The 26329-nt window shown below is 41.6% G+C and overlaps 3 protein-coding genes across 5 annotated transcripts; 2 read left to right on the top strand and 1 right to left on the bottom strand.

Moving 5' to 3' along the window:
• Positions 1–358: 358 nt before the first annotated feature.
• Positions 359–3375, bottom strand: mrm3a (mitochondrial rRNA methyltransferase 3a). The gene is made up of 4 exons (XM_051398828.1): positions 2776–3375; positions 1423–1667; positions 1177–1338; positions 359–1083 (listed from the first exon to the last, which is right to left on the bottom strand). Exons 1-4 carry the CDS (start codon positions 3150–3152, stop codon positions 464–466), a joined length of 1404 nt encoding a protein of 467 aa, XP_051254788.1. The 5' UTR covers positions 3153–3375; the 3' UTR covers positions 359–463.
• Positions 3376–3646: 271 nt separating this feature from the next.
• glod4 (glyoxalase domain containing 4) lies at positions 3647–7009 on the top strand. Its single transcript, XM_051398755.1, has 9 exons — positions 3647–3813; positions 3998–4047; positions 4139–4259; positions 4368–4512; positions 5385–5521; positions 5629–5715; positions 5804–5917; positions 6002–6088; positions 6189–7009. Exons 1-9 carry the CDS (start codon positions 3724–3726, stop codon positions 6252–6254), a joined length of 897 nt encoding a protein of 298 aa, XP_051254715.1. The 5' UTR covers positions 3647–3723; the 3' UTR covers positions 6255–7009.
• Positions 7010–7183: 174 nt separating this feature from the next.
• On the top strand, positions 7184–26253 carry LOC127362103 (protein KIAA0100). 3 transcript variants are annotated; one of them, XM_051397448.1, is made up of 40 exons: positions 7184–7307; positions 7818–7959; positions 8110–8236; positions 8705–8754; positions 8851–8992; positions 9074–9192; positions 9321–9381; positions 9458–9641; positions 11573–11696; positions 11811–11935; positions 12026–12093; positions 12178–12314; positions 12578–12732; positions 13091–13284; positions 13530–13827; positions 14365–14570; positions 14653–15703; positions 15851–16042; positions 16533–16735; positions 16917–17035; positions 17135–17358; positions 17444–17634; positions 17837–17936; positions 18063–18262; positions 18349–18646; positions 18735–18892; positions 19232–19438; positions 20130–20229; positions 20377–20559; positions 20739–20860; positions 20970–21125; positions 21287–21408; positions 21495–21675; positions 21899–21985; positions 22483–22593; positions 22676–22811; positions 23281–23405; positions 23501–23602; positions 24399–24533; positions 24780–26253. In XM_051397448.1, the coding sequence occupies exons 2-40, from the start codon at positions 7889–7891 to the stop codon at positions 24963–24965; spliced, it is 6750 nt and encodes a 2249-aa protein (XP_051253408.1). In that variant the 5' UTR covers positions 7184–7307; positions 7818–7888; the 3' UTR covers positions 24966–26253. The 3 variants fall into 3 exon arrangements, with proteins under 3 accessions (XP_051253408.1, XP_051253407.1, XP_051253409.1); XM_051397447.1 differs by having other exon boundaries at positions 7821–7959; XM_051397449.1 differs by having other exon boundaries at positions 7821–7959; positions 12614–12732.
• The last annotated feature ends 76 nt before the right edge of the window (positions 26254–26329 follow it).

Here is a 26329-nt window from a genome sequence, read left to right on the forward strand (position 1 = left end):
CTGAGTCTGAGGGACATAGCCTTTCATCGACTAAATTATTAATCAAAAGATTTGGCAGATTAATTTATAATGAAAGTAATTATTTGATCCATCCATACATTATCTATAACCACTTATCCTTTGCATTGTTGCGGCTTGTTGCTGTTCCCACCTGATGCTGGGTGAGAGTCGGGGTACGCCCTGGACACACAAAGAGACAATCACCTATTCACACTCACACTTAGGCCTATGAGCAATTTAGAGACACCAATTAATAAATTCTTTGATGCAACCCTAAAAATAAGAACCATGTGACAAAGGGACACAAGGCATAAATTCACTGCACATTAACTCATACAATCATTTCACAAATCCCTGATTGAAATTCAGTGTTTTATTATGTATAACAGTGGAACAGAAAAGCATGTAGAATGGAAATTTAAACAGTACAGCAGAATTCACATACTGATATTTCGAGCTAACATCACGAAAACTGCTGCTTAGCCTTAGTTTCCCATTCCCTTCCAGATGTCTGCTGTAGTTTTAACAGTTGCTTCCTGCCCTCAAACAGAAGGATACTGGCGGCCATGGCTGAATTCAAGCTGTCCATGTTAGGAACGATGGGAATGAAGAGCCTGTGACCTGCCGTTTTCTCAGCCAACTCGACTGCTTCCAGACTCAGACCCTGTGTCTCCCCACCTACTACTAGAGCAGTGGGACTCTGAGCCCAGCTCTCGTGGTACAGCTTTGCATCCACTCTGGGAAGTGAAAGGCCCTCAAATTCACTATCTGAGTCAGAATCAGAGTCAGAATCAGAGTCAGAATCGGAAATGTATTCCTCGTAGCGCATGTTCTTGTGATTAGGTCTTGTGCTGACCCACCCATAGTCTCCTGCTTTGGCGGGTTTGTGAGACTCATTAACTTTGGAATCATTTGTTTCTCTACTTGTGTCAGTGCCACAGCTGCTGTCCGCCACATGGATGGTCACAGGTTTAGGGAGATGATTTTCGATATCATCCCAGTCCAAACTGGGATGGATGGGAAGGCGGAAATGGGCGCCCATTGCTGCACGCAGAACTTTAGGCTCCCAAGCATCAACACAACCTGTCGGTGGGGAAAAAAAAAAAAAAAAAAGATTTGAAAAACCACAAGCAAAGAAGGAAAGTTATGTTCAAGGGAATTTAATTGATAGCTTACCCTTGGTGAGCAGGACATCATGGCAGCCAGCAGCAGCAGCACATCGCAGCATAGTCCCAAGGTTGCCAGGGTCTCTGATGTTATCGCATATCAGGGACAACGGGACTGAATGACCTCTATTTGCGAAGTTCATCCGTGACGGGTCCGGGCGAGAAAATATGGCTGCAGAAGAAGAGGTTGAAGTCAGTAACAACTCAAGAGGATCTGTGCTTTATAATGAACCAAAACAAAATATGTCCCCCTCACCGATCACTCCTTGTGGAGCCACAACGTCAGACCAGAGTTTGATGTCCTCAAACTTGACTTTGACGAGCGTGGCCCTTTTTAGCTTGGCTACGGGCAGCTCTCTGAGCCGATCCACTGTACTGAAAAACACCATCTGTGGATTGGCACCGGCATCCAGGGCATCGCAGATCAAACGCCTGCCCTCCAGGAGGATTTTACCCTGGTGCTCCCGAAACGTCCTGGATCGAGCAACACTCGCTAACCTCCTGAAGGACAGAGGAGGCAGAGATGGATTACAGGCAGTGTGAATATGATTAATTATAATAATTATGAATATTTTTGGAAGCTATTATACCCTAACAAGAGCAAAAAAAGCAGAAAGTGAGATTGTCGACTGAGAAAAATGGCTTAAAACATCTCATTATGATCCAACAGTATTCAGATCACATTACCATAATTAAAAACTCCTCCAGGTTAAAGTCCTGCATTCAAAATTGAAGTACTATCAGCAAAATTAATTCAAAGTTGCAATCACTGATTTCATTATAGTACTGATTGAGAAGGCATGGGCCTATTGCCAATTGGGGACATTTCCCTGTACTTTAGTGTGTTATAAATGTTTCTGTGCATGTAAACAGTCTGCAGAGTCACACCAGAGAGAGTTCATCGTCTCCCACAGAAAACACTGCTCCTGCACTGCCTGACATGCATTTACCACTGAAGCACGTGAACCTATTATAGCACACACTCCAAATAAAAGTATGAAACCGAAAATGAGCATAATATGAATCTATTTAACACATTTTATTTTCAGATGTTAATTGTTGTCTAGACACAAGTGAACTTACAAGAACTTTGTCTGAATAAATGGGGACACTTCTTTTTCAATTTGAGCACTTATCTGATTAAAGTAAGGAAGATTATAAAGCTTTCTTCAGAGTTTAATCTACGGACACATTTTGGTCAGTACCAAAAAGGTATTCAGGTTCAACACTCAGCCAGGCAGAAAGGCTCATCTCAGTGTTCACTATATATTATATGACTGCATTATATTATACTGTAGCTGGTCGAGGTGGAGCTCCTGTAATTTAACACACACTGCAGGGTATTTTAATCTTAAAATACACATCATATTTTATCAACTATAACTACAGCTGTCAACAAAAATGTACTCAAACCCAACATTTGCCTCTGAGATGCAGTGTAGTAGAAATATAAAGTGGTATAAAAAGAAAACAACTTATGGTGGCTCCTCTTTCCCACCCGATCTAAGACAAATAAAGACGATTAAAATCATCTAATAAGAGGGTGTTTTCTTTTGATTGAGACAACCCTGGCAATAACCCACTGTTGCCTCCATGCACTGACACTTACGCCAGTCTTTTATCTCCAGGGAAAGCCCTCTCGAAGCGCAGTCCATCAACGTGATCCTTCGCAACAGAGACGTGTTTAACATCCGACTGCACATTACTCGTCGCCCTGACAAAGTCTCTTTCTTCCAGGCGCCTTGCTGGAGCTGGGATTTTTGCCTCCTTCTCCCTCCTCTTGACGTTTTGCCCCGCTGGCGGAGACTGTGGCCTCGGCTTGATGACTTTATCCGCCTCGTTGTCGGGAAACAACACTTTGACAGGTTTCCTCCTCAGTCCGCGTACATACCGCTTGGCTTCCACGACGATGCCGCTTCCCCTTGTTAGAAAAACGCGTCGCTCCATAGAAACAAGACATATCACGCTTCTCGTGTAGGCTGCCATTTTTGTTGCCCCGTTCTGCCCCGCCTTCTTCTCTTGTTTTGCCGTAAAGTGCACTAAAACAAGCGAACCTCACTTAAGTTAGCGCCACCAGCTGTAGTGTAGGTGATACTACATTTACACACATATTTTTTTTTTTAAATCTAGTTTATCGCGTAACGTTGGTAATTGGAGATGTAACTCGTTAATTAAATATCTAATTTCAACATTTCTACTTTTTCTTTTCGCGTCAAAATTGCTGCTCAATTGTAATCTCGCGAGATAATGCGAGAAACTGGGCGATACCATTACTGACTGAATGACTAGGGGTGGCGAATGGAGTTTTAATCGTTTGTATTCGACGTGAAGTCGTTTCGCTTGTCCATAATGATACAATAGTAGTAATTAATTAACAAAGAGTGAAATAATATCTGGAAGTTGTATTTGCAGTTGTAAATGCCGGCTGATTTCCGTATTGGTATTTACCCTCCCCCCCCCTTCCCAATCGATAACAGAGAACTCGATCTTCTAGGAAGCCTAATCGTTCCCTGTATGCCGATCTGCAATACGAGCAGCATCATATCAGTCAATAAATATGGCTTTGAGACGAGCTCTGCATTTTGTTTTCAAAGTGGGTGACAGGACCAAAACAGCCACGTTTTACCGAGATGTTCTTGGCATGAAGGTAGTGTTTCTGAGCTTCAGTTAATGGCCAGATTAGACTGAACTAACTTTTGCTGATAATCTCTTCTCTGTGTTGTTGCACAACACAACGAAATTAGTTAATTCCTCTTCTTTCATGTGAGTGTTTTAATACACTTCTTTTCATGCTGAACGCTTATTTTCTCATCTCTTCTCATCCACTTTAGATTTTACGTCATGAGGAGTTTGAGGAAGGCTGCAAAGCAACGTGTAATGGGTAGATATGATATATAATTGAACTTTGTACTCACAGAGCTGCTGTTAATATCCTCATACTGACCCCTGCCCCACATCCTCTATCTATACAGTCCCTATGATGGGAAATGGAGCAAGACGATGGTTGGCTTTGGTCCAGAAGATGATCATTTTGTAGCTGAGCTGACATACAATTATGGGGTGGGAGAGTATCAACTTGGAAATGACTTCTTGGTGGGTGAGAGTTCATTTGGAAACTTTACAGAGGATGACAACATGTTGTATTATATAGAGTGACAGCAGCCTTGCAAAGAGATACTGACCTACATGTTTTTACTTTAGGGGCTCACTCTGCAGTCCAGCCAAGCTGTAAGCAATGCTAGGCGTCTGGGATGGCCTCTTACTGAGGTAGGAGAGGCTCTGTATCTGACCCAGGCTCCAGGAGGGTATCCTTTCTACCTTGTGGACAAAGAGCAGCCTCCCAGTGGTGAGTGTCCTGGGTCTTATGTCTGTCTTTTGTTTTCAAGAGAGTCCAATTGTGGAAATGCGTTAGTTAAATGCATTGGTTGGTTTCAAAAATGCAAAGAGTTGCTTGGTTTCATAGCGTCATATATTTATTTACAGCAAATGTCACTTAATTTTATCCAATTGGTCAGCGTTTGTAAATATATGTCAATATATTTAGTATTTTATTGAATAAATGATTCACTGATTAATCTTTAAACTGTAATACTCTACTGGAAAAATAAGCTATACAGAGTTTTAAGCATACTGGACAAAAAAATATTGTCAAATAACCATGACTTTGTTTTAAAGCCTCCACATTATAAACATTAAACATTTGCATATGACTATATCCGTCATTCATGTGGTGGAAATTCAATTCAGCCCATTCATGTGAGATGCAAGAATGAAAAGTCAGTCAGTCAGTCTTTTTCCCCGGGTGTAGCTCTGCGCAGAGCGAGCCTCTCAGCTTGACAGCATGAAAAGGTCTCCCTTCTCAGGGCTGCACCCTCATTTATTGAAGAAGCAAAAGAGGAGGTACAATGTAGATAATAGCCAGATATGCTAACAAACATCATGACCTTGTATACATAGGAAATGCCTGGAGCCAGTCTCCACCGGGTTCAGCCTTTCCTCCCTCAATAACAGAGACATTGTAACCACGGGTTGACTGTTAGTTTTTATCGTGTGGGAGAATTACCAGGTGCTGAGGGCAACCTTGAAACAGATAGACATTTTGCACGCACAGTAGTTCATAAGCACGAGGTTACATATAGTGTATTAAAATTTTCCATTACATTCAGTACTGAGCAGAAGGCACATAAAGAGAAAAAACATTTGACCGTTTGTTCCCAGACCCTGTGCAGAAGGTTTGTCTCGGAGTATCTGACCTCCAGAGGTCGACCCACTACTGGACAACGCTCTTGGGAATGAAGGTGATGGAAAAGAATGAGGAGAAGAAAACGGTGCTGATGGGATTTGCAGACACTCAGGTGAGTCAAGTATGAAAAAAATAGTTGTCTTTTGTATTTTGTTGTCTGTGTTAATATATCAGGAATGTAATTTAGTCTTTTAATTATATATTTTATCTTTTATGCAGTGTAAACTGGAGCTTCGTGACATTGGTGGGACAGTCGATCGTGGGACAGCGTTTGGGAGAATAGCATTTTCATGCCCGCGGGAGCAAGTAAATATTATATTATGGATACTTTCTTGTGTTTCATTAAAAATCATTATCATCGTGTACATGGTCAATATTTCATCACATTCCACAGCTGCCTGACCTCGAAGCCTTGATGAAAAAGGAAAATCAGAAAATTCTCACTCCATTAGTCAGTCTGGACACTCCTGGAAAAGCCACAGTAGAAGTGGTTATTTTGGCTGACCCTGTAAGTACATTACCGATATAATGCTGCAATCAAGTGAAATTAGTCTCTGTTAAAGAAATGTTAACTGCTCAATGTTTGTTTAAGGATGGTCATGAGATCTGCTTTGTGGGAGATGAGGCTTTCAGGCAACTGTCCATGGTGGACCCCAAAGGAAATGACTTGCTCGATAAGGTTGGCGTTGCTCCAGTATTTTCCCCTTTAGATTAAATATGCAACATGTGTTGAATATTCGCTGTGCCTGTGCTCATTATGCTTTTATGTTTTTTTTTAGGCCATGGCCGAAGATAAAAGTGACGAGTGGTTTGCCAAACACAACAAACAGAAAGCTGCTGCGTGAGGCGAACGGGTCTGCCTGGAAATATTGTGCACCATCAGTTTTTCACCAGTTCATATGATTAAGAGTGATTGTACAAGGCTCTTGCAGTATAAATCTTCTTGTAATGACAGCTTAGTTATCCTTAGGCTGGCAGTATGAGATTCATTTCCCCCTGGAAGCATGCCGCGAGGCACAGTTGCATTAACAGCACTTTGTAAGAGGACCATTTGTTCTGTTTGATGGACTTTTTTCCAATAAACATTGTTCCTATCAATAGGGCAGAGAGGTGGGAAATAAATCAATTTAACGCAACTTATTTGTAAAAATGATGAGCCCAAACTTTTGCTGTTTAATACCTGCTGGCAAGATTGAAGTTAGTTTATGAAAATTTTATTTTAAAAGAACTTTATTTTAGAAAAATCTACCAAGCAAAGACAACTTATACGATAATAATAAAGGTCTTAGTTGTAGATTTTGACACAGGGCCACAACGTTATGTAATAATGCAGGACCTGCTTTATTGTTGATATTTAATAGTGCAAATTCCACATTTTCTGCTAATCAAACCACCCAAACCCAAATTACATAACGTGTACTTGATCTGCAGCTGTTTACAGAGAAATGCATTAAGTATCATGCAGTAGCAATACTTTATTCATGTGATTGAATTAGTCTGAATCCTATCCTTTTAAATATGACATAATGTAACTCATCTGGTTGAAATAAATGTCTTTAACATGTCACCTTTTGTAAAATAAAAAACCAGTCTGTGTGCATTTTGCAGGTGTGTGTCTATGGAGTGTGAACTACTGAATAAACCTGCATATTTAATAGTGCTATAAGTTAATATTTGCTGAGTTGAGTTGGCGGTGCTCCAGCTCCTCTCCCACTGGTCACAGTCCTTGTCGGCTGCCAGTCAAATGAACAGCCAGCTGAGGAGGAAGAGGAGGAGGAAGAGGAAGAGGGCGGACCAGAGCCCGTAGTGTGTTTACTGTGTCTTGAGTTCACTGTCAGATTAAACCTGCAGCATTATGCTGTGAAACGAAACTCACCGCCACCAATAAATATGTCGGGGTAAGTAAGTTAGTTCTTGATAACTTCACGTAAAGGCCAAAGACAGTCGCCATAGAAACAAGAGTTTTCGCAGAGCTATGCTAAGTTAGCCGTAGCGTTAGCATGCTAGCACAGATTTGCTACAGATTTTTTTTATTTTTTATTTTTTTGGGGGGATGACGCGGCGGCAAATATCTCATTTAACTATTTCGTGTTTGGTTCGTTTGAGCTAACGCTGCTAACTCCCACCTTTTTTATGCAAAACGAGTGGCTGTTTTTTGTCCACCGGTGGACGGTGAAGAAGTTCAGCTAACCGCTCAGTGATGAAGTTGTAGTTCCCTGCTGTAGTTCACGGCTGGGTTTGTAACTACACTGTAGTTTTAATTAGCTGTGTTAGCATTGCGAGGCCAGCTGTTAACTGTTAGCATAGCAAATGTTGCCTCAGCCACTGTGATGGACAAGTTATTGATTGTTTTATTTTTTGGGATGTGAAGTGTGTCGAGCTGAAGGGTGCCTCTTCCTCTTTGACAGCAGCTGGTAGCAGACAGACAGGAGCAGACAGACCCATGTCCAAGATTTGGGTGTGAACAACTTGGGACACAATGTCTCTCTTGCTGCTATCCTTCCTTCTACTCCTTCTGCTCGGGATTGTGTTGTTATGTGCCATTTTCAGGTAAGAAATGTGCTTCTGCAGTATTATATGATAATAAAATGACATTAACACTGCTTACAAGATTTAACCCAGCTGTTTTTTTTTTTTTGCTTATTTTGGGGTTATTATGTACAATATCAAACGTTTCTGCTCTTCTTCTTGTGCTCCTAGGTGGCTCATATGCACACTGGCTGTGCGATTCTTCCAGACTGCACTTAATGCTGATCTAAAGATCAAATCAGTCGGGCTGTTCTCTGTCCAAGGAGTCAGTATCCAGTTTCACCCCCAGCATACTCTGGTAAGACACACTGTGTTTACATGACATTTATTCAGTGAGCTCATTCAGTGTGGCTGCTCCCATTTCAGGGGGTAGATGTTTGTCTCAGTAATGGCCAGAATATGTTTAATGGTGTTTGTCCACAGGAGCAAAATATATCATTAGGAGGGAATAATTAATTATTGGTCCATAATAATTTGTATGCAAAACATTTGATAGGCTTTATGTTCTATGATTGCCAAAGCATGTTTGTGATTCATTTTGACGATGTCCGTTAAATTTGGTGAAATCAGAGCTAGGGAATATTAAATCATCCATCTTCGCTCACCTACATGTTAGCCTTTCTTAACTACAAGTTATGAACTTAAAATGATTGGTTATCTTATGAGAAGTAGGTAATTATTGGTTATCAGTATAGAGTGAAATAAATCCATATCGTGCATTCCTATAAAGGGTCCTCTCTTGACTTACTTACTCTTTTTATGACAGGAAATTGACAGAATATGGATCTCAAGTAAACTTCTTAACCAGGATTTGCCGTAAGTTGTCACATTTCTTTGTCAGTCAACCCTCATATGAAAACACAACAGTTATTGTTGTTATTTAAAACATTTACTGCACGTCTCCCCCATTAGGAGATACCTGGCATTGTGTGTCGGCGAAACCAGAGTTAGGTTTGACTTGCAAGCACCACTCAAACCTTCGGTGAAGAAGAGCCATGGAAAAAAGTCTGGGAAGATTTCCGTCAGCCCCACCAAGCTACGCTTTCTGTCGCAAGTATGGAGCCTCGCTGTAGGTCAGTCTTTTGCTAAACCGATTCTGTAGTACAATCTCTCACATCCTGTCTTGTGTTTTCAGCTGCTGTCTTTCCACGTCAGCTCGATCAACGTGATGGTACTGAACATAGCGCTGTCAGAGTCTCTATGGCACATGACCATAACAGGCATCACCTTGTTACTTGACCACCAGAGTAAAAGGTAACGACGCAGTTTGCACTCTGTTAGTTCTGTCTGCCGTTGATTTGATTTAACTGTTACATTTAATAGAAAAGAAAGAATATCCTGACCAAGGATCGTACAATATTATTTTCTATCTTTTATTACAGGCTGGCGTGGGACTTCTCAGTCGGGCAGCTAAGCAGTAAAGTGCTTAAAAGCAGTCAATTGGTAGGTTATTCTATTTCTAGTTCAGAAATAGAAACTAATGATTGATTGTGTGTGACTAACATGCTCTCCATTGTAGGATATATGTTTGGCTGAAGTGGCCCTGAGCCTGCTGCTGTCTGGAGATATGAGCCTACCAGAGATGAAGCCAGGTTGTCTGTCCCTCAATGTGAGAACACTTATAGCAGAGCTGCATGAGGGACTGTTTCTCAGCCAACTCCTGCTGCCCCCGTCTCCCAAAAAGAGCATTCACGATTCATCTGGTGAGCAAACGAGAAGTAATAATCTCTGAAATGTCAAAATGATTATTGGAATAATTTGGCAAATTAGCGATGGCCATGACGAATCACTCTTGAGCCTCTTTTACACAAAAAAACCCGCTAATATCTGGATTTGTCTTCAGTGGGAAAGGGTACAATTGGCGTTCATTTCCGAGGCAAATGACTCTGCAGTAGTCACGGGCATTTATCAGCTCCAGCTCCGATCGGCAGTGATGAGACACTCGGGTGGACACGCTAATTTTTGCCCCTTTTTTCCACCGCAATGCTATGACACATGTTGAAGTTATACATTATTATTTGTATGAGAACAATGTGCAGTATCATGCAAGATGCAACACATGGCAAGACAGAGGGGTAGTTTCTTCTGAATCAAGGGGAAGAGGAAAAAAAGGAGTGTGGGTGGTGCTCTATAGATAGACCTGGTTATGGGAGACTACTGGCACTGTGCAATATGCATAAACATATCGTGTGAAACAGGCATTGCTTGCAGCCCACAGCAAGTAACAACAGCTGCTTTCTACTGTTCACTAACCCTGTTTTTTAACATGACACATCAGAAAACAATCAGAAAGGCAAACTCATCTACTGGCATTGGGGAAGGAGTCAATCCCCTATGTTTAGCTGGGTTTAAAAAATCTGCATATGCGCTCTAATTTTGGTGTAGAAAAAGGTATTGGCATGAATCATAAACTAATTCAAACTCTCTCTGCTTGTTTACTTACAACAAGTAACTGTGACGACACTAATGGTGGTTTTTCACTGCCTTATGTCAGTGATATTCTGCTTATTCTGGCACGCCTGGATGTCTACTATTGTCTGTGATATTTTTAGCTCTTCTGCTAACCATCAGGAAAATGAGGACAAGGTCACATCATAGAGCTTTATTGACCTCTGTAGGTGCTTGAAATGTTGATAAAATGTTTGATAAATAGTGTTTAACCGCCCTAATCTAATCAAGCTAAACATTTATTTAAAAAAAATAAGAAATAATAATTTACAATCAACTATTTAAAACGGCATAAAATGGAATGGCATTCTTGAAGTTTTTTTTCATTATTTCTTTATATCCAAAGGTCTTTTTCAGTGAGAATTAAAGAAAAGTAAAACTAAAACACTTGTAGCACAGACATGGTGAGGCAGTTTTGCCTGTATAAATAAAGACTGACAAGGAGAAAAAAGAGGAAATGACACGTTATCTCAGTTAGGTATTTCCATGCAAAACATATTTTTAGATCATCAGAAACTTGTGACCTAAATTCTCCAGAAGCTTTATGTGTAAAGTTGTACAGTTGCAACATTCAAAACCTGCCAAAGACAATATTCACATTGCAGAATATTGCAAGTTGTCATTGGCTCATATCATATGCAGAATGTCTGTTTATCAAATCAAAATGTGGTTGTATTTATTACATTGTTGAGAGTTGTATTGGCTATTTTTTGTTTCTGTAGCTATTTAAAGGTCCAGTGTGTAACATTTAGGAGGATCTATTGGTAGAAATGGTATATAATATTCATAGGTATGTTTTCAGTGGTGTATATAATCACCTGAAAAAAAGGATCGGGTTTCTTGGCTTAGAAGGAGGCGTTTTTATCTACAGAAGGAGCGGGTCTTTTTCCATGGAGGCTGCCCAGGACAGGATTACATTTTTACCTCTGTGTGCCTCATGTCCCAAATTCTACATTCAACTTTCACAGATTTAAACGACCATTGTCGCAGATTTAATGGATGCATGGAATCGTTGCAATCTGCAACTTTACCTCTAGATGCCACTAAATCCTACACACTGGTCCTTTAACAGAGTCCTTTAACAGAGTAGTGTTCTCCTGATAAATATTCTGTGGCTTTCTTAACATTTCTAATGATACCATACATCATTTTGTGATTTAATTGTATTAATACTTTTTCCTTTCAGAGTGTGAAAACCCTGAGTTCATCCAGACCAAGACTGTGGAACGGTTTCATCAGCTGATTCCCCACAAGGTCAATGTGGAATTTGATAATACTAATGTAACCCTGTCCATGCACAGCCAGAAAAGGTGAGTCAACATTTTAACATCAACTGGGTATAGTTGTCGTTGTGCACAATTTGATTCCCCATTGAATAAACTATTGATTTAAACACTTTCTGACTCTTTTTCCTGTCTGTGCAGACACTTGAACTGGACTCTGAAGTCTTTAAAAGTCTGCTATGGACATGACGAAGAGCAGTTTCCTCTTAAAAGCTTCACTCCTGAGCTGAGCTTTCCCCACAGCAGCCTGGAGCTCCTTCTGGAGGGTTAGTGGACAGCTGGGTGCCAGACATAATGCAGAGAGAGTTGTAAAAAGCTATGAATAACACGTTCTTGTTTTGTTTTTTTATTGGCAGATGGACTTCTCCTCTCACAAAGTCGGCAAAGAATCCTTTGTGTGAACACCCTAAAGACAACCTTGCAGGTGAGTAAGATGCTCTGTGGTCACAGCACAAGAATATGACTCATATTTGAAATGATTTTGACTCTTACGTTGTTCCACATTTAGGTTACATCAATGGACATCTCAGGGTCATTCACAGTCAACACTTGCATCATCCACTACCGTCACCAGGAGTTCTCCCATTGGCTAAACCTATTTCCATGGGAACAGCTAATCCACAGGAAGGCAGCACATAGAAAAAGGCAAGTGGCAAAATGAAAGCTTGAAGGCTTAGATTGCTGTGAGGCAATTAATGCTCATGTCTGGGGAATTATTAACAGACATTTTCTGTGACATCTCTAAAAGCTTGCTGGAATGATTGGATCTGTGTTTCTGTCTTTCTCCCTCTGCAGTGAAAAAAATAATCTAACACCTTTTTTATTATCTTCTCTTTCTTATCCATGTTTGTGTCTGCGCATCACTCATTCTGTATTGTGTTGTCCCATGACGTTATTGTGTTGTGTAGTCCATTAGATTATTTGCCCACCCTCCTTTTCCTCAGGCGCCTCCCTCACCTGGATGCTCCCGTGATGATCACCTCCTCTGTGTCCAACGTTAATGTGTCTGTTCAGCTGGGAGACACAACGCCTTTTGCTCTAGGCTTCATCTCTGCCAGTGCAGGTACTGCATGTCTTTCACATGCTGCACACGTGCACATTCACTCTGGGAGAGGCGGGTGAACATCATATAATGTTATTGCTATATTGCAAAATGAGGGCATTGTCAAGTATAACCTGAACATACTAAGTGTAGTAAGCATTAGCACTTAATGTTGTTACTTTACATCCTGTGCAAGTCCTTTTAATATTACAAGCAATGTTCATTCTGTAAATCTTCATGGTTTTTATTCTGTAGGCAACTTGTGGGTCAACCTTTTCCAATCATGCCAAACTAGATTAGATAAGATCTTTTCTTACAGTGCCCTTTAAACGTTACACATTAACTCACACTCCTTGACTTTTGCTTCCTGTGTCTGTAGAACTGCAGCATCTTCTGGACATTAAATTTGGCGCAGAGAGCCCAGAGTGCCAGAATGTGCACCAGCGTGCCTCACTGTCCCTAGACAACTTCTGGTGGAGAGTGGGTCAGGGCTCTCATATCCAACAGGCACCCCACCCTCCTGGTAAACATGTGTGGGGAGAAGCGCTAATTTTAGACTCACTTAGTCTTCAGGTAGGACCATAAATTATTTGGGAAAACCTTTTTACACTTCTCTGTGCAACTTTTATCTTTTCTTTTTTTCCCCTTTTTTTGTTTTTTGATTGTTTTTATATATAGATTTTCTGAAACCCCCAGTTTTTCCAACCACAAATTAGATCAAGGATGTTAATTCAGAACACACTGTTTCCAGTTAAAACTGGTTTTTATGTTTTGTAAGTCATAGGATTCATCATGTACTCTTAATGTCATCTCTCCAGGGGAGTTTCAACCGACCCCACAGGGAGTCGAGTACCCAGTCTCCGAGTTTGATCGTGGAGTCCAGTCTAAAAGGCCTTCAAGTGGAGCTTTCAGAGACATGTGCACTGTGTCTGTCTCGCCTGCTGTCTGTCATCTGTGTTCCTCGTGACATGGAGCCACAGCTGTCAGATGTAGCCTCGCTGTCTCCCTCTAGTGACGATGCTGTCCATCCCATCCCCTCCTCACAGCTACACCTGATGTTTAAACTGGAATGTTGTCTGGAGGATGTTAATGTGTTCACTCTGTCTAACCTGGCAGGTAAATTATTTTAGAATATTTAAGAATGATGTCTGCTGCTCCGCTGGCTTTGTATTTCACTTTTGTGGGACATAAACAGTACTGTATTAGTCTGTTGATAGACTGACAGAAAGCAACAGTTTTTCAAATTTGCAACTAAATATTCAAAATATCAATAAGCATTTTCTCTTTTTCTTTTTCTAATGTGACAGTTAACTGAACCTCTTTTGGCTTTTTGACTGTTGGTCAAACAAAACAAGCTATTTGAAGACATAACCTTGGGCATTAAGAAATTGTAATTGGCATTTTTCACTATTTTCTGGCATTAAATAGGTCAAAAATCAAGAAAAACGGAAGAAATGGTCTCTGCTGTGTTGCCATTCACATAAACGGAAAAGAAAACAAATAACCAAAATTTTTGCATCAATAAATGTTAGAGCTAATCCAAAAATAACGAGTAAACCGATCTTACAATCTTCTTGCGATGCCAATGACAACAGCCTGCAGGCTGTCATAACCTTTAATTTATCATCTTTTATTTACTTGTGTTCTCTTTAGGAGCCGTGTCTTTGCGGATGGACACTGTCAGAGGCCTCAGCTCTGCAGAGAGCTCCATGGTGTCTCTTCAAGGTGTTAGCTTGTCAGCGATCAAAACGCTCACAGAGAACATGGAGTCATGCTGCCCCGCTTCCCAAACCCCCAACCCTGTGCTCAAACTCACAGAGATAGCCTTTACCTACCATATCACCACCCACACCTTACAGGTAATCACATTTGAATCTGTTTTATCTCTCTGGACCGATTGAATCTCTGTCTCAATATATTCATATTTTGTGTTTTAATCAGGTTCAGTGTGAAGAGGAGCTCACTGTCGAATGGACACCACCGGACCACATGGTCTTATATCAGCACATGACTGAAGCTGAGGCATGTTGGCATATGCTTTGTGGAGAGAAAGGAGAGGACAGTCCAGTCAAACCTACAGAGAGTGAAATCATTCCAGGCCAGAGTAAAGGGCTGTGTGTACGTGTTGAACTGGGCTGCACTCGTTTGACAGCTCATGTCAGTGAACAAAACTATATTCTCCTGCACACAGATGCCCTCTCAGTCTCCAAGCATGCTGGTTCCACTCACATACGTTCTCCCTCCATGATCTTCAACTTTGACGGCAACAACATCGTCTCCTTTAATAGCCTAGATGTTGAAATGCACGAAGAGCTGACTGAGATGCAGCTGCACAGAGACACCTTCCCCTTCCTCACTACTCCTCACAACCGTGTCTGGGTCCTCACTTGCCCCTCTATGGCTGTCGAGTTCCCCTACCAGTACAATTTCTCCAACACCTTTGACATGGCCATAAATGTGCAGAAGTGGCTGAAGACTCTACATCTCTCCCAAAGCCAAGCCACCACCGTCCAATGTCTGCCTCCTGACCTCGTGTTCAAAATCAGCCAGTTCTCCTTTGTCTTCCTGGACGACATCTTTGAGATCAAGCTGCGAGACAACTACGAGCTAATGAAGGATGAAAGTAAGGAAAGTGCAAAGCGTCTTCAGCTTCTGGATAAGAAGGTGGCAGATCTGCGCAAGCAGCATGGAGAACTTCTCCCTGCCAGAAAGATCGAAGAGCTGTATAGTTCACTGGAGAAGAAGCATATTGAGATCTACATTCAGCGCTCACGCCGCCTCTACGCCAACACACCCATGAGAAAGTCTCTGCTGACCTGGACGGTGTCAGACTTGGAGCTAGTAGCCCTGGCTGATCAGTCTCTTCATGGGCCAGAAAGGGTGAGAGAGCAGCTGAGGGACATCGACGGGATCAGTCCATTCCCCAGAGACGGACTCCCTCTGGTGGTTCAGTGGTGCCGTGCTGTGAAGTTTAAACTGGCTGCATTTTTGGGTAAGTTGCTAAAAATGTACAATATTAATTGCAGAAATGAAACAGGATTTAGATGAGACTAAATAAACGGAAATAAAAAGGTCTCACAGTTCTAAGCTTATTTCCACATATACGAAAATAATTGATGTTTTCTTTCCGATGGGCCAGTGAGAATTCGGGATTACCCTCGCTACCTGTTTGAGATCCGGGACTGGAAGCTGTCAGGGCGTCTGATTGGGACTGAGCAGGACGGACAGGCCAGGGCTCATCGCAAAGAGGTTGTCCCACTTGGTCCACCGTGGGGAGATGTGACTGTCCACAGAAATATGCCACCACTCAAGTTCTACTATGATTTCAAATGTGAGTTACGGGAATTATGTTACAATGCTATTCTCTTAACACAATCCTCTGTTTGTTTGGTTTTTGTGATCAGTTTTCATCAGATATGCCAAGCTTTTCATTATGCCTGACCAGTCACAACTTGAATGTGCAGTATCCATTCATGTGACTAAAACAGAAGTTAAAAAGCAGATATAGGCATCTGCAGAGGCAATTGAAGAGGGAAGTCCTGCTTATGCCTAACACTAATGTATTAATAGTGTAATAATATGCATAGATCCAATTACGAGTGAAAATAAAACTTTATAGCAGCTATCCCTCTTGAAAAAAAGTTTTCTGTAATCAAGGCGAACCTGTTAATAATTGTGACACTGGTAAATCATGATCAGTATTGAGCAAGACTCTCATGAAAATTATGATCAGATGTGCACTTTTATTGTTGGGTAATGCAAGGTTTACTTTCTCAAACACTCAAAGTTATTATCTCTCACTGAATATTCTCTTTCTGCAGCTAACATAAATCTGTACACTATTGTGTGGGGGCCATGTTGGGACCCTGCCTGGACTTTGATTGGCCAGTCCGTTGACCTGCTGACCAAACCCACAGTTGATCCCTCACCTACTCTGGCCTGGTGGGACAAAAGTCGTCTCCTTCTGCATGGGCGCTGGGTTATGGACATTGATCAGGCCAATCTTCATCAGCTGGCTACAGAGGTAAAACAATTTAATAACAAACTCAACTGTTGTGAATCTCCAGTAGATCTATGCAGGAAGAGCTTTAGAGATATGTTTGCGACAAATCATGTTTTGTTTATCACTTTAGAGAATTATGTGATGTGACGCAAAACAAAATGAATCACCTAATCTAATATAAAGATGAATCTTTATATCACAGGACCCTTACAACACGACAGAAAACTTGCACTGGGAGTGGAATAAGCTGAACTTTGACTGGAACCCTGGGCAGTTTGTTTTTAAAGGAGATTTGGATGTAAATGTCAGGACGGCTTCAAAGTAAGTGGAGGCATCAGAGGTGAAAAAAATGGTTAAATGCAACTTCTAACTATTTGTAGAGAATCGTTCAGTAATACAAGTGTCTTTTTTCCATACTAGGTATGATGATATCTGTTTTCTACACCTGCCCAACCTGTGTATGACCCTTGACCTCCAGTGGCTTTGCCATGGCAACCCCCATGACCACCATGCTGTAACGCTCTGCTGTGCGGAGAACGTTGCAGACGTGACCTCAGGACAACCTCATGACGCCTACAGAGCTTTTCGCTCTGAGAACCTTAACCACTCCATCACCATGGACCTTAACCAGCACTGTGGCACAGGTTCGTACTCGGCTAAGCTCCCTGCACTTGAAAATCTGTATTATAAATGTTTTGCTAAAGAGAACTGTACATTTTTTCTTTGTAGAAGCCTCTCAGCCTAGAATCCTGCTTTACAGCAGCACCCTGCGTTGGATGCAGAACTTCTGGGCAACATGGACGGGTGTATCTCGACCAATCTGCAGAGGCAAGCTCTTCCACAGCCTCAGGCCTATCCGCAAGAAGCTGGGTCAGCACTACAAACAGATGTCCTACACAGCTGCCTTCCCACAACTACAAGTAAGTGTTTTTCTAGGCTGCCTTCCAGCAATAGTCCACTAAAAATCTGCTGTATGTTTTTACCGTGTAATCTGCATTTGCATTCAACTTACACAGTACAATGTGTACCCTGATTCCTGACAGATAATTCACTTTTAGTTTTATTTCTTTACACCTAATTTGTACCATATGTGTTCATTTCTACATATTATGTGTCTTTCAGGTGCATTACTGGGCCTCCTTCGCCCAGCAGAGAGGTATCCAAGTGGAGTGCAACAAAGGCCATGTCTTCACTCGAGGGGCACAGAGACTTATTCCGCAGGGTACAGGCGTTTGCATGATACCATTGAAGAAAACGAATAATTCATACATACAGATACCCTTATTTAGCCTCTTGACAGAACATGAAGTAATATAGATGCATGTTGTGTCTTCACGTTTTGTCTCAGCTGGCACTGTGATGAGGAGGCTCATCTCTGAATGGAATGTGACTCAGATGGTTAGTGAGCTGTCTCAGGTGACCGTTCACCTGATGGCGTCCACCTGGGATGAGACAGCTGACCACCAGATCAACGCTCAGGTGAAGAAGACTCACCTGCTCAGCCTGTCCTCCTTGAGCTACCAGCGACAGAGCAATCGCATGGAGGAGGTAAAACCCCAGAGATGGAGAGTTTAAACCTATTTTTCACTTTGGCTGCATTTATAATCGCGATCTGTTTGAAATATTTCTGACAGGAGGTGAACCAGAAGGATGAGACTAATGCCTCGTACACTCACAAACTGCGCCTGGTGGACCTACGTGCTTCCTGGACCACCACCAACAGGAACATAGCCTTTGGGCTGTACGACGGTTACAAAAAGGCATCTGTTCTGAAGAGAAACCTTTCCACTGAAGCTTTGAAAGGTCTGAGGATTGACACACAGCTTCAGACCAAGAAGCTCAAACGCTCTCCTTCCAACTACTCTCCCACTACAGCCCCTACCACACCAGTTATGCCCGCTGCCAGTCGGGCAGAGAAAAGTCAAAATGAAGGTGAGGAAATAGCTTTACTAAGAAAAACAGCCGCGTCTTTTAAAATCCACTAACCTTTTCCTTTCGTTTTCCCTCCTTCGCTCTGTAGGAACATCAATGCTTCAGAAGCTGATTGAGGAAACAGACAAGTTTGTGGTGTTTTCAGAGGAGGACTCAGGTGTCAGCGACCAGCTGTGTGGGATTGCAGCCTGTCAGACCGATGATGTTTATAACCGCAACTGGTTTATTGAGTTGGTCAACTGTCAGGTGCCTTGATACTAGCTTTTTTATTTCAAACAAATATTGGCACATCATGTAAAGTTTTTGTAAATTCCTACTTATTGTCGCTGTTGGGTGAAAGTTTGTTGAGTCCAGTATTGTTGGGTTTCATGTTAAATCTGTAATTGAAGGATCAAATATTCTGCTCTAGAAAAATGCAGCAATGTTGGATATCACTGCTGAAACCTTGTCAAAACTGGATCATCTCAAACATTCATACTGTAGTTCTATAAAGGTTTCTATCTTTGAGAGTTGAGGTTTTTAAACCTAGGTGAATGAATCTGGGTGTCCCAGTATTTTAACCCTCCTCTTCTTTACTTTATACAGATGATGATGCGTGGTACAGAGACTGCAGGCTGTGTGCTGGTGTCCGCAGCGAAAGCTCAGCTGCTCCAGTGTGAGCACCACCCTGCCTGGTACAACGACACTTTGAAGCAGAAAACCACCTGGACCTGTCTGCTGGATGGCATGCAGTACTTTGCCACCATGGAGCCCAACCCATCCGAGCAAGAGGACAGACAGTTGTGGCTGGAGGTAAGCACAGCTCTCATTTATATAAGGGTCTCTTAAATGCATAAATGAGTGTAAATTAGTGTATTCCTATGAAGTTAGGTATGTTCTGTACAGGACTTTTCTGTGTGCCTCTTTTTTTAACTTTCAATTAGTGCAAATGTAATGGCACCACTTAAAGCAATACGTTATCAAAGGATGGGAAATACTGGGTAATTCACACTGACAATCTCAAAAGCCAGACTAAACTCCTGCATTAAGCAATTGTGAACCTACTGTGACATTACCCATTGGTTTGTGGATTACCATTTTGTAACCTCAAATTTGCCATTATGGCCATCACCATGTTTTCTACCAGCAGCCCTACTACCAGTTTCAACCTGTCTGTAGCAGAAAACAGTTGTGGTTTTCCTGGCCACACACTACAGATAAATAGTACACTAATATATGTTTCTGAAAACATTTTACACTAAAATTGAGGTCATTTTTACTGGAGAGTACAAGTAAAGATCTTTTTACTATCAATGGAGCTGCCCCCTGCTGGCCATTGGAGAGAACAGTTTAGGTTACTTCCCTGTTAACCTCACTTATTAGACCTGGATGCTCTGTCCACTTATCATATTCTGTCAATGGTTACACTAAACTAACTATGCTAACAACATCACAACTGAGGCTTCCTGCTCTGATTTACTCTTGACTCTTCTGTTGGGTTTAGGTGAAAAACATAGAGGAGCACAGGCAGCGTAACCTAGACTCAGTGCTGGAGCTGATGGAGAGTGGCCAGGCTGTGGGAGGAATGGTTAGCACCACTACAGGTAAATAACTTCTTTTATTGTTCTCACACAGAGTAGACAACTCCTTAACCCACAGACTGTGTTTGTGAAATACTGTGCACTGCAGGACACCAACCACACAGCCTAAATACAAGAATGATAAATTATTTTCCTTTTCAATAATTGTAGACTGGAACCAGCCAGCCCAGGTGAACGAGGCTCAACAGGTTCAACGTATCATCTCACGCTGTAGCTGCCGGATGCACTACATCAGTTACAGTCACGACATCAACCCAGAGGTGGCCACGCAGATCAAACCACCAGAGCTGAGGAATAACCATGAGAAAGAGGACCTGCTGAAAAAACAGGCTGGTATGTCTGTTCATATTCATCCTGATTATCTTCAACCTGCAAGGAAGAATGCATCTGGGTTATTGTAAAAGGGGCAGCTTCCTACATTTATTGTTGACAGTGGCAGCAGGGGAGGGGGATGGGATCATTATTTTTACCACCATATTTGAGATTTAAAGAGTTTTATTATTAATTAACAGGGGCTGTGGACACCTTTACCCTCATTCACCATGATCTTGAGATTTCCACTAACCCTGTTCAGTACGCTATGATCCTGGACATCGTCAACAACCTGTTGTTACATGTGGAGCCCAGACGCAAGGTAGGCTGGAACATCAGTTGGCTAGAGGACCCAGTTTAAAAGATTTTTAAAAATGTCCATGTCCTTACCAATGTTTTCTTTTTATGTTCTGGACATGTGGTGTATCCAGGAGCACAGTGAGAAAAAGCAGCGTGTGCGTTTCCAGCTGGAAATTTCAAGTAACCCCGAGGAGCAGCGCAGCAGCATCCTGCACCTCCAGGAGGCAGTCAGGCAGCATCTTGCCCAGATTAGACGCCTTGAGAAACAGATTTACTCTAACATCAGGGTGAGTCAGAGAGTGCTTTTACCAGTCTAATAATTTACTCCTTAAATTATCAGTTATTTAAATCTGAGAGTGTATCCTATCTTTTTATTCAACCCTCCTTCTTGAGTCTGAGAGTGATATAAGTCGCTGGAGAAATGTTTGCTTTCTTTATCCTCTTTCAGGCACAACCTGAGGAACTGAGCGGTGACGAACTGATGGAGATCAACACAAGACTGCAGAACCAGTTAAACCAGGAGAAGAATGACATGCAGATGAAGAGTGAAGAGCTCAACATTCTCATCAGGTCTCACATCAGCACTCATCCACATCTAATTATACTGAGAAGATACACAGGCACACAGATAAAAAAAAATATTCTCTTTCTTTCAGGTGTTTTAAAGACTTCCAGCTGCAACGAGCCAACAAGCTGGAGCTGCGTAAGCCCCCAGAGGATGTGAGTGTGGTGAGGAGAACTGAGATCTACTTTGCCCAAGCCCGCTGGTGTTTGACCGAGGAGGACGGCCAGCTTGGCATTGCTGAGTTGGAGCTGCAGAGATTTATGTACAGTAAGGTGAGCACAGCAGCAGTCTGGAGTTTGAAACAGCAGAGTTACTCCTTATCTTCCCTCTGTAGCTCTTACTTTTTATATTATTCCCTCTAGGTTAAGCATTCTGTATTCAAAGAACCATCTGATAAAAGGAATATATGACGTATCGTATAGATGCATTTGTTGTAAAACTGCAATCACTGCTGGATAGTAAATGTTAATGACTGTGAATACTTTCTTCCCTCAGCTCAACAAGTCTGATGACACAGCAGAACATCTTTTGGAGTTAGGGTGGTTCACAATGAACAACCTACTGCCCAACGCAGCATATAAGGTACTTTTGACTAGATTAGGCTATACTTTTGTATTTTGGTCTGTAATTATACAACAAAATGTGATAACATCCATGACAAACACCCTTTTGATGCTGACTATTCTGAGAGAAGTTGTCAACAAGTTGCCTTCAATATACAATATTTATGACTCTCTGCCTGGTTTCCTCTGTGCAGCGTGTGAGGGTATGTACAGTGCTGGTACAGTGACAAGACTTAATGTCTGTGTTGACTCCATCTTGTTTGTTCAGATGGGATCACTCAGTGGCTCTTCAGAGTTTCATATTCAGTGTTGCATGCACACGGTCAAGTATTCATTGATGCATGTGTGACCAAGGATTCATTACAAGTTCACTTAACTTTACGGTATTGTCCATACTGTGTTCATATCATCAACGATATTAAAGTACACTGTTTGCAGAATGACATCAAAGAAGGATTTTTACACTAACTCTCACCAGAGCTTCATTTTATGATGTCACTCCCTTTTCTTTTATAGGTCGTCCTTCGTCCTCAGAGTAACTGCCAGCTGGGACGCCAGTTTGCTTTGCGTATCTTCAGTAAAGTGCGCCCCCCTGTGGGAGGAATCTCTGTTAAGGAACACTTTGAGGTGAAGAACACATCGTGCAGACACGCTTGAGTTAAAACATTTGGATTGTGCTTTATTGAATATCTATTGTCTCCATCATCAGGTGAACGTGGTGCCTCTCACCATCCAGCTGATGTACCAGTTCTTCAAAAGGATGATGGGATTTTTCTTCCCGGGAAGAAACGTTGAGGAGGAGGAGGTCACTGATGAGGAAGACAAGTTCAGATTGGTTACCACAGGTATGTTGTTGTCGACGGTGGCAATATGACAGCAGTAAGCTGAGTAGCACTTTGTCTGTGGGATCACCAGCCTGTAATCTATACCAACTAACTGATCAATAATAGTTTCCATTTTCTCGCTGTGTGTGTGTGTGTGTGTGTGTGTGTGTGTGTGTGTGTGTGTGTGTGTGTGTGTGTGTGTGTGTGTGTGTGTGTGTGTGTGTGTGTGTGTGTGTGTGTGTGTGTGTGTGTGTGTGTGTGTGGTATTGAATAGCCCATTAATGTGTTACATCATCTCTTTGAGCTATTAAAAGGCTATCACTTATATGACCTTGAGATATGCGTGTTAGAGTGAGTGTCAGAGAGAGAGAGAGAGAGAGGCTCAGTTGGGAGTACAGGGTGAGAGAGAGAGCGAGAGACTCAGTGGGAGTATAAGGTGTGGGGTCAAACAGAGGCCACAGTGCTGATGCTGATGTGCTCTGTGTCACAGGTATCCCTGTCAAGCCTCGGCAGTCGTCCGAGGACACCATGGGTGCTATGGGCCCCAGCAAAGGTGTCACCCAGGGACTGAACCGCACTGCGGGGGTCAGGAGGTCGTTCAGGAAACCTCCAGAGGTATTGCTGCTTTTTGATTGATTTTACCCAGATCTCAAGAACAAAGACAAAATAAACAAATGTAATTCCTTTTTTTTATAATTTCCTGCCTCCAGCATCCTGTTGATGACATTGATAAGATGAAGGAGCGAGCTGCTATGAACAACTCCTTCATCTACATCAAGATTCCCCAAGTGCCCCTCTGTGTCAGCTATAAGGTGGGCTTTCTGAGCATTACGGCTGTTTCTCAGATCTACATTGACTGTTTGATTCAATCCCTGTTCTTTACTACGAATGATGAGGTTTAATAGAAAGAACAGAAATATGACTGAAGAGGATCATTCTGTATTATCTTGACCTAGAAACAGCTCAGGTCATTCATACAGAACTATCTCTAACTGTGAAAAACATCACCTGCATGGTTTCTTAGTACTTTGTTTATTTATGCTGCAATAAAGAATAAGAGTCACATCAAGAGTAAAATCAAATTGTAAAAATATTAAAAATAAAAAAAATATATAAGATAAAAATAATGTAATTATGTTGTTTTTAGCATCTTTCAGCTGTTTTTGTTTTGATTTTATGTCCCACAGCTTCACTGTTTTGGTTCACTCTCATTGTTCTTTTTGGCCTCAGCAGGCAGCTGTTTTCAGCAAGAAACCTCTAAAAACTCACTGTACCCTACCTGCTCAGCACCAAACAGCAGACAGACACAGTTAGTGACGAGCTGGTGAACACAGTGGAGCATTTAGCAACTAAAGAGACAGATATTTCTCTTAAGAGTTGGTGGAGACCAAAAACAGAGCTGAAAAAGAGATAATGTTGGGCTTAAATTCATAAGTTGGCCTGAAACGCAACTCCATTTGAAAATAAGCAACTGTTTGCTAACAAGTTTTTAATATCAACTTCAGGTTTAATTCCCCTTTAACAAAATACGGCACTTTTTTCATTTCCAGTCTGATGTTTTAAATGTTGAACTGATGTTTGACTCTATAAAATTCCCCCCATCTTTAGGGAGAAAAGAGTAGTGTAGACTGGAAGGACCTGAACCTGGTTCTGCCCTGTTTGGAGTACCATAACAACACCTGGACGTGGCTCGACTTTGCCATGGCTGTGAAAAGGGACAGCCGGAAAGCACTTGTAGCACAGGTACACAACATTTATGACTTGAAACCCATATAGGCTGTGGTATGACAGCTGTTTAATTAAGATTACGTTACCAAAATGTGCTTAAAATCTATTTATTGTTACAATTCTTTAATGTATCCGTCATTGCACAGTGTGTTTACAGTTGTTTTCATGTATTACCATTATAAGGAAGAGTAGGAGCAGAAACAACATACATTTAAAAGTTATTTAATTCTGAACTCGTTGTCTTTGCTCTCCGCTGCTTAGATGATAAAGGAGAAGCTGCGTCTGAAACCAGCTTCAGGCTCGGACCTGCGAGGGAAAGCGTCTGAAGGGAAGTCTGACAACAGTCTGCAGCAGCAGGAGGAAGATGAGAAGGCGCGGCTCCTCATCGGCCTCAGCACCGCAGACAAGAGCTCCAGCAAGAAGAGCATCTTCAGCCGGCGCAAGTGACGCAAACAAACACTCACACACTTACGCACTCACACACTTGCACACTCACACACTCACACACCACGTCAGAGCTCGACTGGATGATCCACTACAGCAGCTGCCACACTCCCTCAGTGTGGAGATCAGGGAAAAAGCAAGACTGCCTCTTAGGGGTCAGGATGTCAGTCTGGCTTTGTGAATTTGTGAAAGGGAGATGGTTGAGCATTTCAAATAGTTTTTATTTGGGTGGGGGGGATACCGTACTGTATCATATGAACCTGCTGAACTTAAAAGTAAAATCCTTGAGTTTTTGTTTTTGAAAAAAATACTCCTAATGTGTCTTAGATTTGAGTTTATGGCCAAAATCCCTGCAGGGAACTCGAACAGCTCCAGATTACCAGGGTGCCATTTTGACCAAATAATATATATATATATATATAATATATATATTATCCTGTTGTTTTTTGTGTGTGTGCCATTAAAAAATTTCACTCTGCATTTAATACACTCTGCAACTTTCAAAACAATGACCACTTACGTTGCATTGTATGTAGCAGGAGGAAGATTTACAGTATGTAGCCAGCACTCACTGTTACTCTTTCCTCTGCTTCCATAAATGCATGACTGAGACTGAGAGCACCTTTTCCTGCTGGCTCAGGAACACTGTATGTCAGATCTGTCTGCTAGAATAAATAGGACTCAACTGAAAGCACCTTCAATGCTGCCAGCTGTAAAGATTTAGATTTTAAAATGTCATAAATAAATATATCATATATGTTTTATCAATCAGAGCTTGTATGTGGCTGTATGACTGTCACTGACAGGAAGGCCTTTTTCCCCACAAGTAACCACAAAAGATATTTTATATTTTACCTGGAAATGACTGTCTGCATCCCTCAGCTCGCTGTAACTCACCCCTGTGCAATATATCAAGAACAGAGCAGCAAAAAGATTTAATGTGTTGTATAATGTGGCTCTTGGTTTGATGGTATTGTGGCATAAAAAAAAACAACAAATATGTTGCAGCTAATCGCTGAGTGTATGTTTTGTAGTTTTATTACTAAAGCACTTTTTTATGCAAAGTATTTTGATATTTTTGTAACCGCGGTTGTTTTCTGTTGAGTTACTTGTATAACTGTGCTGCTACGCCTTTTTATTTCAGTCACATTTCTGTTCAGCAGAAGAAAAAGAAGAAACACCCTGAACATTTCAATTCAAACAGATCATATCGCAACAGCACATGTATTCACATTTCTATCAGCTCTGTGGCTTATTGTTTATCTGTCAATAAAAGTGTTATAGTCTCTCAGTGGTGTGTTTGTGTTTTTTATTTTTTTTTTGCAGAATAAAAACCAAAAAAAAAATGGGGGGGGCAGGTCTGTGAG

Source organism: Dicentrarchus labrax, unplaced genomic scaffold, assembly GCF_905237075.1.
Source record: "Dicentrarchus labrax unplaced genomic scaffold, dlabrax2021, whole genome shotgun sequence".
NCBI classification, from domain to species: Eukaryota; Metazoa; Chordata; class Actinopteri; family Moronidae; genus Dicentrarchus; species Dicentrarchus labrax.

Coding starts and splice junctions, on each gene's coding strand:
- glod4 (XM_051398755.1), top strand. CDS start 3,724: ATGGCTTTGAGACGAGCTCTGCATTTTGTTTTCAAAGTGGGTGACAGG. Junction 4,260..4,367: donor AACTTGGAAATGACTTCTTG/GTGGGTGAGAGT, acceptor TTTTTACTTTAG/GGGCTCACTCTGCAGTCCAG. Junction 5,522..5,628: donor TGGGATTTGCAGACACTCAG/GTGAGTCAAGTA, acceptor TCTTTTATGCAG/TGTAAACTGGAGCTTCGTGA.
- LOC127362103 (XM_051397448.1), top strand. CDS start 7,889: ATGTCTCTCTTGCTGCTATCCTTCCTTCTACTCCTTCTGCTCGGGATT. Junction 18,263..18,348: donor AGAGCAATCGCATGGAGGAG/GTAAAACCCCAG, acceptor TATTTCTGACAG/GAGGTGAACCAGAAGGATGA. Junction 18,893..19,231: donor TTGAGTTGGTCAACTGTCAG/GTGCCTTGATAC, acceptor TACTTTATACAG/ATGATGATGCGTGGTACAGA.
- mrm3a (XM_051398828.1), bottom strand. CDS start 3,152: ATGGCAGCCTACACGAGAAGCGTGATATGTCTTGTTTCTATGGAGCGA. Junction 1,668..2,775: donor CCTGGAGATAAAAGACTGGC/GTAAGTGTCAGT, acceptor TCTGTCCTTCAG/GAGGTTAGCGAGTGTTGCTC. Junction 1,339..1,422: donor GGCTCCACAAGGAGTGATCG/GTGAGGGGGACA, acceptor CTTCTTCTGCAG/CCATATTTTCTCGCCCGGAC.